General features: G+C 55.7%; 2 protein-coding genes across 7 annotated transcripts in view; both read right to left on the minus strand.

The window, feature by feature from the left end:
- Efna4 (ephrin A4) overlaps nt 1-2095 on the minus strand; it is a 4123-nt gene extending 2028 nt beyond the window's left edge. The window contains exon 1 of the mRNA XM_005367170.3: nt 1983-2095. Within this exon, the coding sequence (XP_005367227.1) occupies nt 1983-2095 (113 nt within the window). The remainder of the gene's footprint in view (nt 1-1982) is intronic.
- Nucleotides 2096-3781: 1686 nt separating this feature from the next.
- The window catches only part of Adam15 (ADAM metallopeptidase domain 15), a 10350-nt gene continuing 3427 nt past the window's right edge, over nt 3782-10704 (minus strand). The window contains exons 7-23 of one of the 6 annotated variants that reach the window (XM_005367171.3): nt 9698-9763; nt 9543-9611; nt 9299-9468; nt 9106-9190; nt 8578-8726; nt 8313-8487; nt 8009-8101; nt 7605-7909; nt 7325-7520; nt 7017-7094; nt 6394-6466; nt 6038-6176; nt 5574-5643; nt 5002-5076; nt 4529-4600; nt 4193-4317; nt 3782-4086 (exon numbers count right to left, since the gene is read on the minus strand). In XM_005367171.3, coding sequence (XP_005367228.1) covers nt 4044-4086; nt 4193-4317; nt 4529-4600; nt 5002-5076; nt 5574-5643; nt 6038-6176; nt 6394-6466; nt 7017-7094; nt 7325-7520; nt 7605-7909; nt 8009-8101; nt 8313-8487; nt 8578-8726; nt 9106-9190; nt 9299-9468; nt 9543-9611; nt 9698-9763 — 1983 coding nt within the window. In that variant the 3' untranslated portion in view covers nt 3782-4043. The other 5 variants (XM_026789294.1, XM_005367172.3, XM_026789295.1 and 2 more) reach the window with 5 other exon arrangements.

Consider the following 10704-nt stretch of genomic DNA (forward strand, 5'->3'; position numbering starts at 1 on the left):
TACCCCATCATCCTACCCCATCATCCATCCTACCCCATCATCCATCTCCTACCCCATCATCCTACCCCATCATCCATCCTACCCCATCATCCATCCTACCCCATCATCCATCATCCTACCCCATCATCCATCCTACCCCATCATCCTACCCATCTTTCAGGGCACCTTCCCTGTAGCCCGCTGTCCCACATGGGGCCTGGCTTACCATCTGTGCGTGATAAACGCTAAGAGGATGAATGCTGGCAGGCACTGAGGCCGAGGCAGGGGAGCAGATACACGCCCACAGAAGAGTTAGAGAAATGAACTTGGAGCTCTTAGGGAGAAACAGGCATGGTAAAAAGAGACTGAATGAGCGGGCTCTCCTTTTCTCTTTAGGGAGAATCTTGTGTAGCCAAGCTGGTTCTGACTCAATGCTCCTCCTGCCCCATCTCAGTCTTCTGTAATTTATACTATTTAGTTATTCTATGTGTATGGTCCATGTGCATGAGCACAGGTGCTGCCGGGGGCCAGAGGTGGTGATGGCTGCTCTGGAGTTGGAGCTCCCAAGGCTGCGACATCCCCTTCCCCCTCCACATCACCCTTCAGAAAACTAGGATTACAGGCATGTGCTACCACACACAGTCCAACTTCCTTTTGACCAGACAAGGCTAGGTATAAAAGGACCCCATACACACACGGCCGAGTTGCTCACAGGAGAGAAGGGCTGGGACAGGCCACCCCCAGCACCGAATACTGAATGAGTCCTGCCTCCAACACCATGTGCACAGTAAAGCATGTCTAGAATAGGCCTCCAGACCTTCTGCACTGAGTAGCCAGGGACCCCTGCTGTAGGAACGCTTGATTAGAAGGATTCCCAGCGTAGCTCAGACCACTAGAAGGCAAGCTTAGAGAAGCTAGCGTCTTTGTGTTTCATTACACTGGGTGTGGAAAGGTTCCCCTACAAAGCCAGTGCCCAATAAATATTTGTGGATTTGGTGAATGAACTAGAAACTCAAGAGCTGGGGATGGCGCTGGTCTGGAGCTGAGACAGAAGCAGCCCGCGAGTCCAGGACAACAATAGCGCTTATCACCCAGTCCTGGTATTGGAATGACTATCTTGGCCTGCCCTCCTGGGGGTCTGGAGCCTCCCAGGGGGCAGTGTCTCCGCCTCTCACACTGGCAATGCCCAGCAGACCAGCACTAGTCTTGAAACAGTGTGTGCTTATCAAACATTAGTGAATAGATGAACAGAGCCACAGATTGTCTGAAGCAGAAAATCGGAAAACAGATGGGGAAGGCAGAGAGGCAGAGAGAAACGGGAGGCAGGATACAAACAGCAAAAAATCCCGAGGTTCAAAGGCAGCCAGCTCAACAGAGAGGAAGAAACATGCATCTAAATCTGTACAGCTGCACTTCTTTTCACAAGCCTGACCTCAGTCAGTCCGCTCGCTTCCCAGGGCACTAGGTATTATTAGCCCATTTTGTAGATGACACAACTGAGGTTAGCAAGGTCAAATGACTGGCCCACAGGTGAATCAGCTGGAAGGGCAGGGCCAGGATTGGGCAGAAATAAAATCAAGATGGAAGCAGAGATATCAAACAAAATCAGGAGCGGAGGGGACCTGAAAACTAGAGAGGAACTCACATTCTTTCACTAGGGAGAAGACCCCTCCCGGGTTCTCAGCGGTCCGCCCCAGCTGCTGCCGGCCGGAGGTTGGGGCTCACTAGAAAAGGGGGGCGGGGCCCGAAATACGGGCCCAGGTCCCCCAGCTCCCGGTATCCGACCACCCTCAGAACTAGGGTCCTCCGCCCGTCCCCCAACACGTTCGAGCGGGGGGACCCCGGGCACGCCTCGCCCCTCCCCCGCCGGCTCAAACAAAGGAGCCCCGGCGCGCGGCTGGGCAGAGCTCAGACAGCGCCTTGCAAATAGCGAGCGGCGGGCGCGCGCACAGCTTGGGAGCGCGCGGGCCCAGCTTGGCGCTCGCCTCGTTCGGCCGGGCTACCTGGGGTTAGAGGAGTTCCAGTAGACAGGGTGGCGGAGGCTGGAGCACCCCCGCAGGCGCGAGCCGAGCAGCGCGGCCCAGAGGACAGTCCGCAGCAGGGGCAGCAGCCGCATCGCCCCTGGGGTCCAGTCTGATCTGGCCCGGCTGGTCCCGGCCCGCTTCTCTGTCCCGGCGAGACTAGGTACAAAAGTCGGGGGGGGGGGGGGGGTACGGAAAGGAGGTGGAGTGTGGAGGCTCTTAGACCACATCCCTGGATAACTTTCCACCAATGAAAACTCGTCTCCGCCTCTCCACCCAGTGCCAACTCGTGTTAACCCTTTGTGCGTTCTTGTGCGCTCCAGGTTAGCCAAAGCTTCCTTTTGTATCTCACTGCACTGAGAGGTTGGCAGAGGGGACCTATTCCACTAAGCAGTTTTTGTTTTGAGGTTTTTGGTTTGGTTTGTATGTATGTGTACGTGTTCGTACGAGTTGTCATGGGGCGGAGGTCTCACTTCTATCCCTCTCCACCTTATTTTTTGCAACAGGGTCTCTCGCTGAATCCCGGAGCTCACTGATTGGCTAGGCTTGCAGCTTGGGGCTGGGTTGTGTGTGTGTGTGTGGGGGGGGGGAATCCTCCTGTTTCCTTGCTCCACCCCACCCCTCCCACACGCGGTTGGGAACGGAAGCAAACCACTTCACCTGGGGCTTTTTACCTTCGGGCTGGGGATCTGAACTCAAGGAAGCACTTGTCCAAGGCTGTGGCCTCTTTCCAGTCCCATATTGTGCTTTGTTTTGTTTGAAACAGGGTCTTAACCCTAAAGCCTGGCTAACCTTTAACTTATATTGTAACCGGGGCTGCCTCAAACTGGTCATCCTCTTGCCCCATCCTCCCCAGTGCCGGAATTACAACCATGCACTCACGCACCTACCGCCTAAGAGGGGTGGGTTTTGTCTTGTGTTTGCATTAGTTCAAGGTAGAAAGCTTGGAGGCCAGAGCTGGATTGCATATGCAGTGACACCCACAGTCTCTGCAGTGGGAGAATGTCCCGAAGAATCCAGAATTCAGGTCAGCTCCAACTACACAAGATAGTCGTGTGCCCCCCCCCGCCCCCCCCCCGCACTCGCGCGAGCACAGGATGGCCAGCACCTGAAAGCCCAGATCTTTTGGAGATTGAAGGAGAAGTACCTTCCACAAATTGCTGTTTTCTCTGTGCATCTAGAGGACGGTGCACGGGGAAGGCAGGAAGTACCTCTGGGGACATGCCCACTGCTATAGAGCCTTAGGTGTCACACTGGGTGACCACTTTGGGGCAGAGCCCGCTTCTTATCCCCACACACCTTCCCTCTTCCAGGAGGCCTCAGACCTGAGGACCCAGTGGTGAGGTAGAAGCCATCTGTACAAAACACAAAGCACCTTTGTTCTAGAACCTTCGGGTGGGGGTAGGGAGGTGGAGGAGGCAGGTGTGAAGCCTTGGAATTCAAGCAGCTGCTGCCCTGCTCCGCCCAGGCTCAGGGCTCTGAGAACACCAGTTAGATTCATTTTCCCAGCCCTGGTCGGAGGGTGGGGATGCAGGTCTGACGACTTAGGTCATTTGTCTATAGCTGCGGTGGGGGCTGAACAGCACCGGCAGGAAGAACTTGGAAACTAGAGGCCATCCACCCCAGACTGGGCAGAAACAAGCTACAGGCATCCCCAGTGACAATTCTAGTTGACCCTTTCTGGGATGTCATCCTCCCCAACAGGCCCTGGTCTGACCCAGCGGCGTCTCCTAGTGGTCAGACCTGGAAACACAGCAGACACTACCCAGCTTCCAGGAGCCACTTTCCAAGATCTCACATTTATTACAAAGGAGCAGAAACAGATGTGTGCGCGTCCCTCCGCCGCCTTTTCCAGCCACGGCCCCTCCCGAACAGCCAGGTGCAGCTATTTTGGTGGGTCCCAAGGTTAACAGCGCCGGATGGTGAGTGGTTCCTGCGTCCTCTCTGCTCCTGCCCCTCTAGGCATTTGGAAGGGGACGGTCCGGCAAAGATTTCACTTTAAGTCTTAAATCTGGGTGAGAGGCAGCCAAACCTCAAGAGAGGTCAGAGGTAGAGTGAGGGTAGTGTCGGAGGTGGTGGAGCTGGCCTGGAGTTTAGAAAGCCAAGGAAAACATTTGTAAAAGTCAGAACTCTTGCTCAGATGCCTCACTGGCAGTAAGACACGGGACTCCCGCAGCACGCTCCTCACCTACCTGGAGGGCACCACCAACTGCATGCTTCCGTCCCCTGGGCCCGGCAGGTCACCTGATGGGTGCCGGCCCTGCGGGTTGGCGGGCAGTGGCTTTCTTGGGGGTGGGGGTTTAGTGGGCCCCTGAGACTGAGAGAGAAGACCAGTTCATCATGATTTCCACCCTCCATGGAGGGTTCTAGGAGCAGTGCTAATGGGCACCTTCGTCTCCAAACAAACCTGTCACTACCAAAGGTGCTATTGGGGTACATGCCCTCAGGCATAGAGGAAGCCATCTTGCCATTGCCACCATAGCTCTAGGCAGGAGAGGCAATGCTTTCTGCTTTCCACTCACTGTTACCTTCGGGTGCCTCACCACAGGGTCGGCGGGCAGAGGGCGAGTGGGGGGATTGGGTCGGTCAGCCAGCTCAGCCTGAACAAAGAGAGGAGTGGTGGCTTTGAAAGCACAGTCCAAGGGGGTGAGCGTGCAGAGACTCCCCAGGGTCAACATGCAAAGTCAGCCAGGGGCTCAAGGGAACATGGGAGCATGCGCAGAGGGCATTGGGTGCTTGCCAATAGACAGAAGCCTGGGGAAGGAAGGTGTGGATCAATCATAGTCCCTAGATGGCTGTAGTCCCATTATTGACCACCAGGTGGTAGCAGAGACCATGCCAGGAGGCTCACCCTTGGCTGCTTCTGGGACTTTGAAGGCTGAGGGGGCACCCTGGTCTCTTAATGAAGAACACCGCTGGGGGGAAGCAGGGATGAGAACTGGGATTGGGCACCTCGCCTCCCATGTGTCCTGAGCCAGGGCAAGGCCCAGCCCAGATTTACCTGGAGTTTCTTGGGCACAGGGTTAGGTGGCAGCGGCCTGGAGGGGGGCACCGGAAAGATGATTGCACTAGCTTGCTGAGATGACGAGAGGAGCAGACAGACAGATGTGAGCAGAAAGGGGTTAGTGTCGAGATGAGGGCAGCAGAGCCTCAGCTACATGCAGGGGGTGACATGTAATGATGGGGACATGCACTGAATTCATGCACACCCTCTGCCATGAGAGGGCTCAGGCTCTCGCCCTGGGCACTTGGCACCCTTTACACATGATGTCTGGGCCTTGTCAGAGCTAAGCACACTGAAGGTCCTCTTGCACACCACCCCATTATCCCATGGCACTGGCCGCCGATGGGTGTGGGCAGAACCACCTCTCAAAGTACCAATCTGGCCAGCTGAAAGAGCTCAGCAGAGCCTCCTGGGGGACTGGCCTGGCCGCTCTTGCTGCTTCTCTGCCTGCTCCTTGGACTGACTGAGCACTCCGAAGCTTTTTTGAGTCTTGAGCCTTTAGTGCCACCTCTAGGCCCAAAGTAGGTACCAAGTAATGTGGACTCTTTGCTCTGCCATCCAGGGCTTACCTTAGTGCCTGGCATCTGCTGTACCCTCTGTGGAGGTCCTGGCCTTTCGGGAGGATTTGGCTGGGCTGCCCTAAGTATAAAGAAAACCAAAGAGAGAATGGGACCGGCCTCCCACCTGCTGACCAGGGAGAAGTTAACCTTTTAGCCCTTGGAGGGTAGCTCTGTGTGGTTTAGGCCAGGGCTGTGGTTAAACAGCCTGAAAGAAGGCCACCTTCCCCCTACTTCGGGGTCTGGAATGAGGTGGCCCCAGTACCTGGAGGTCTACCTATGACCTATGAGAGAGGCTAAGGGATCCATGTGGAGATGGTAGGTACGTGTATAGGAATTAGGTCAGGAAATCCAGGGGCTGGGAGTTTGGGATTTAGAAGTAGGGATAAGGACTGCATGGCTTGGGACATTAGAAGCAGGGGCTTCAGAACTGTCCTTAACCAAAGGAAGTAACAGCAGGAAAAGGATGTTCATACCTATATTGGCAGCCGGATCCCTTGAGCTGGCAGAGTCGCTGATGCAGGCGGGCACGGTGCCAGTAGCTGGCACCAAGGAGGACCAGGACCAACAACAACAGGAGGCTGAGGAGCAGGCCTGTGGTCAGGGAGCTGGTGGCTGTGGAAAGAGGTTGACACAGGCTGAGAATGGCTAAGAGTTCCCTACCTAGAGAGGAGCAGGGACGGGCAGTAGATGAAGTGCTCAGAGACAAAGGCGGCTTCCAGGGGCCAAGAGCCAAGGAGCTGGAAGTGAAGGGGTCAGGAAGAGGGCTAAGGAGAAAGGTAACTGTTGGAGCCATTTCGCCCTCCCCACCTTGGGCCCGTCTCCTAGCTACCTTTGCGTGGAGCCATGCAGTCAGGAGGTGCCCAGCCCTCCTCACAGTGGCAGTTCCTGCCGCTGTCACAGACCTAGAGGTTCAAAGCAAGCAATGAAGGCATCTGGAAGATGGGACCATTGCCCTATTTCTGACTTTCCATCTTTTTGTTTTGTTTTGTTTTTTCAAGACAAGATTTCTCTATCCCTGGCTGTCCTAGAACTTGCTCTGTAGACCAGGCTAGCCTCAAATTTAGGGCTCCACCTGCCTCCGCCTCCCAAGAGCTAGGACTAAAGGCATGCGCCAGCCCCAGCAGCCTTTATCTAGCTTCACAAGGGCTCAGGCTTCTCAAACTGACAGGAATGCTGTGGCTAGTGGGTAGACAGACAGTCCTGGAGGGAGGAAGTCTTTGCCTGCAGGGGAAATGACCTTTAGTATGATGTTCACTAGTTAGCAGCTTTCCTACCCATTTCATGCCCTCCAGGATATGGGTGCCATTGTTACGTCCACTGCAACGAGGAAACACTCCAGGAAGGTTAACGGCATGCTCCCAGGAAGTGGCAAAGACTGAGGATGTCTGCTTCCATAGCCCTTTTCCCTCAGCAGGCTCCCTTCCCCCTTCCATCTCCTCCATGCCAGCTCACCCCATGGCCATGGCATTTGCTTCGACATTCCTGTGCTCCCAGGAGATCCACGGACTGGCACCGATGGTCGATGCACACCTACTCCACAGAGAGAAGAGCAGAGATGGCTCTGCAAGGGCCCGCAGGCTCTGCTGGGCCTGCAAGGCTGTGAGGCTATTCCAGATGTGTGACGGAAGCCCGGTGGGAAACAAGACCGCCGGCTCCTGTGAAGCCTGTGCCTGTCCCAGCTGGCGGGGCAAAGCCTGGGCACAGCTCGCTCTATTTCAGATGTCTCTTCCCACCTGGCCTCAACCACCCAGACCACTCACCAGGCCAGGGCCACAGGCAGTGCCAGGTAGAGCCAGGAGGGGCTGAGCCACGTCATTGCCCAGGTCCAGGTGTGCCCAGCTGCAGTTCAGCTGCACCCCGTTGGCTTCCAGGACCTCCGAGAGCAGATCTTGGACCGAGCCCAGCAGAGGCTGGCTCCCGCCCCACTGGCACTGTAGCTGTCCACAAATGGCATCCCTAGGGTAGGGAGAAAGGCAAGCAGGGTGGGTAGAAGCAGCACCAAGGTTCCCACAAACTCAGGAGCTTGTTTTCCCCACTTACCTAGGCGTGCAGGGCACGTAGCTGCCATTGGGACTGCGCCCACAGCTCCCAAAGGCATCGCCCCGAGTATTGGCTGTTTGGAGGCAGAGTGGCGTGGCAGGCTGGGCCCTAGGTCCCCAGAGCGACCGGCACTGCTGGGAATAGGAGGCGCAGCGCCCGTGCATACACACAGCCTCTCCACTAGCACAAGGCTCACCGTCCCCCAGTCTGAGGTCAGGGGGGCACTGGGAATTATCTCCTGGGCAGAACTCGGGCAAATCACAGTCGTCTCTGCGAGGGCGGCACTGCTGGTCAGCTGGCTGCAGCTGTGGGGGGTGGTAAACAAAGTAGGTGCTGGGCAAATTCAGCCAGGAGCTCACCTGGCAGGGGAGTGGTGGGGCGGCTAGTCTCGGGCCTGTTCGCACCTTGCAGTCTTGACAACAGGGTCCATCAGATGCACACTGTGCTCCTGGCCTCAGCTGGCAGGTGAAGTGGTCACAGCAAGGGTCAGTGCACTCCTGCAGGCAAGGGGACAGAGAGAGCTGAGGCACGAGCAGCAGCAGTGCTCAAGACCTCCTAGCCTCCCAGAGAGCAAACCCAGGTGTCAAAGCCCCCAGTAAATGAGGACCAGAGAAGACAGGAAAGCCACTCGGGAGACTTAGAAAGGGCTGGGCAATCAGGATGAGGGCACAGATGGGAGTGGGCAAGGCTTTGAGGTCAGGGGCTCACATCTGGGAAGCCACAGTCACACTGCTCGCCAGGGTCCACAAACATATTTCCACACAAAGGGGACATAGGGGCCAGGTTAGGCAGCCGTTCAAAGAGGCAGCTGCCCATCCCATCGAGGAGGGCTTTGTCCAGGGCCTGTCGGCTGCAGTTGCTGAAGTTTAAACCTGGTAGGAAACTGGGAAGAGTGGCAGGGGGGTGAGGCTGGAAGCTCTTCTCGCTTGCCTCACTCTCATGCGTCCCAACCCACCCACGCCCAGCTACTCACTCTGTGGAGGCCTCCATGATGCAGCTCTTGGCTGGGGCTGGACCTGGACAGGGACAGCTGCTCCCAGGTGAATCATGGTCTAGACCCAGGCTGTGGCCCAACTCATGGGCAATCGAGGAGGCAACTCCTAAGATGCTTGTGGAGTGATCCTATCATTGGGGATGGAGATAGCCCCAGGTCTAACCCCAGCCTGGACTTAACACAACAGACAGCCGACTCTGACCCCCATTCCCTCCTTGCCCGCTCTCCTGTACGCTGTCTTCCTCCTTAATTGCTTCTAAAGTAGGCAATTACAGGCCTGGGTGACAGAAATCTTAAGTGCTAGTTCAACCCTGCCCTATGCCCCCTCCCCCGCTGAATAGCCCCTGGTTATCACCTCTGCCTTTGGGCCTCAGGTTCCCCCCAGAAATGCAAAGGTGTCATAAATGACAACACTGTGTTCCCTGACAAAGGCCACATGGTGGGCTCTGCCCTCTTTCTGCACAGTTTTGGGACTGGAGATGAGGGTACCTGTAACGGTTAGCTTACCATATTGACACCGCCTGAGAAATCAGGGGAACAGATGGAGTTCTGAATGGCCATGCCCACCATGGGCCCAGAGAAGGAAGTACCACTGTGGACAGAGGTGAAAGACTCAGAGTCTAAAGCCGTTGTCAGAGCCGGAGGAGTCGAAGCAATCTGGATAGCACCAGATCCCAGCAGCTGAACTTGGGGTCCTTACGTCACCAGCTGGGCACTGTCATGGGGCAGGCGAGGCAGCAGGTCTGTCCGGCGCCAGTGGAGGAAGTTGTCTAGCAGGACAGCTGGGTTGGAGCTCATCTCTATCAAGTCCCGCTGGGTCCAGGCCTCCAGGCCCACAAGTGCTACCCGGACATTCAAGGACTGGAAGAACTGAAACAGCGGAGGCTCAGGAGGAGGCCAGGCCTGCAGCAAGGGAGCTAAGGCTCCTCCCAGCCCACACTCACTGTGTCTAACAGCAGGGCCACTTCTAGCGTTCGGTTCAGCAGCTGGTGGAAGTCAGGGTACCTTCTGACCTAGGGTCAACAGGGGTCACGTTGAAGTGTGGTGGGCAAGTGGGGACAGAGTGAGCAGGAGAGGACTGTGGTGTCAGGACACTCACCTCTGAATTATCAGCCACAATCACCAGCTCAACAATTTTGGTCTCTGTTACAACATCCCGCTTAAGCTGTAGATAAGAAGTGGGGCATGTCAGGCAAACCCCCTCAGAGCCAGGGCTCAGGCTGGGCAAGCTGTGTCCATGCCCACTCCAGGAAGTGTGAGAGGCCAGAGACCTGCCCATGGGGGCCAGAAATAGACTTTTCCCATTCCAACCCACTGCTTCTAAACAAAAACCGAGCTTTTGTTTTTTTGAGACAGTGTCTTTTATAGCCCAGGCTGGCAGTGAACTTATTGTCCTCCTGCCTCCACTTCCCAAACACCTGCTGGATAGTTGTGTACCACCAAACCTAGCTTCTATCAATGTTTGAAAACACCAACTAAAGCCAGGTATAATGGTGCACACCTTCAATCCCAGCACTTGGGAGGCAGAGGCAGGTGGATCGCTGTGAGTTCAAAGCCAGCCTGGTCTTTAAAGTGAGTTCCCAATCAGCCAGGGCTACACAGTGGGACCTTGTCACAGTCAAACCCACTCTTCAGGCACAGTCCTAAGCACTGGACATATATCACAATTGACCTTAATTTTCATACTGTAGTGTAATCTCCACCTTTATAAATTAGGAAGTTGTCTTTGTATTGCTTTCTAGCTGGAAGTTTCTACTCAAGTGAATGCTCTCTGCCACGGGCCTAGAGATAGGGGAGGTATTTGAGGTGAACCCTGCTTCTGAATCATCCATATACTGTTTACTAGTGTATGGCCTCAGGCGAGTTATCTAACACGGTTTCTTCATTTGAGAACAGAGTTCTTGTCAGCATCTGACTTTTCAGGCTGCCATGAAGAGCCGATGAGGGAGGAGCCCTGTCACTGTGCTGTCAGTCAGCTGTCACTGTGCTGGCTGTCACTGTGCTGTCAGTCACTGCCCTGGCTGTTGTTACTGCACTGGCTGTCACTGCGCTGGCTGTCACTGCCCTGGCTGTTGTTACTGCACTGGCTGTCACTGCGCTGGCTGT

Source organism: Microtus ochrogaster, unplaced genomic scaffold (genome assembly GCF_000317375.1).
Source record: "Microtus ochrogaster isolate Prairie Vole_2 unplaced genomic scaffold, MicOch1.0 UNK16, whole genome shotgun sequence".
In the NCBI taxonomy this organism is placed as follows: Eukaryota; Metazoa; Chordata; class Mammalia; order Rodentia; family Cricetidae; genus Microtus; species Microtus ochrogaster.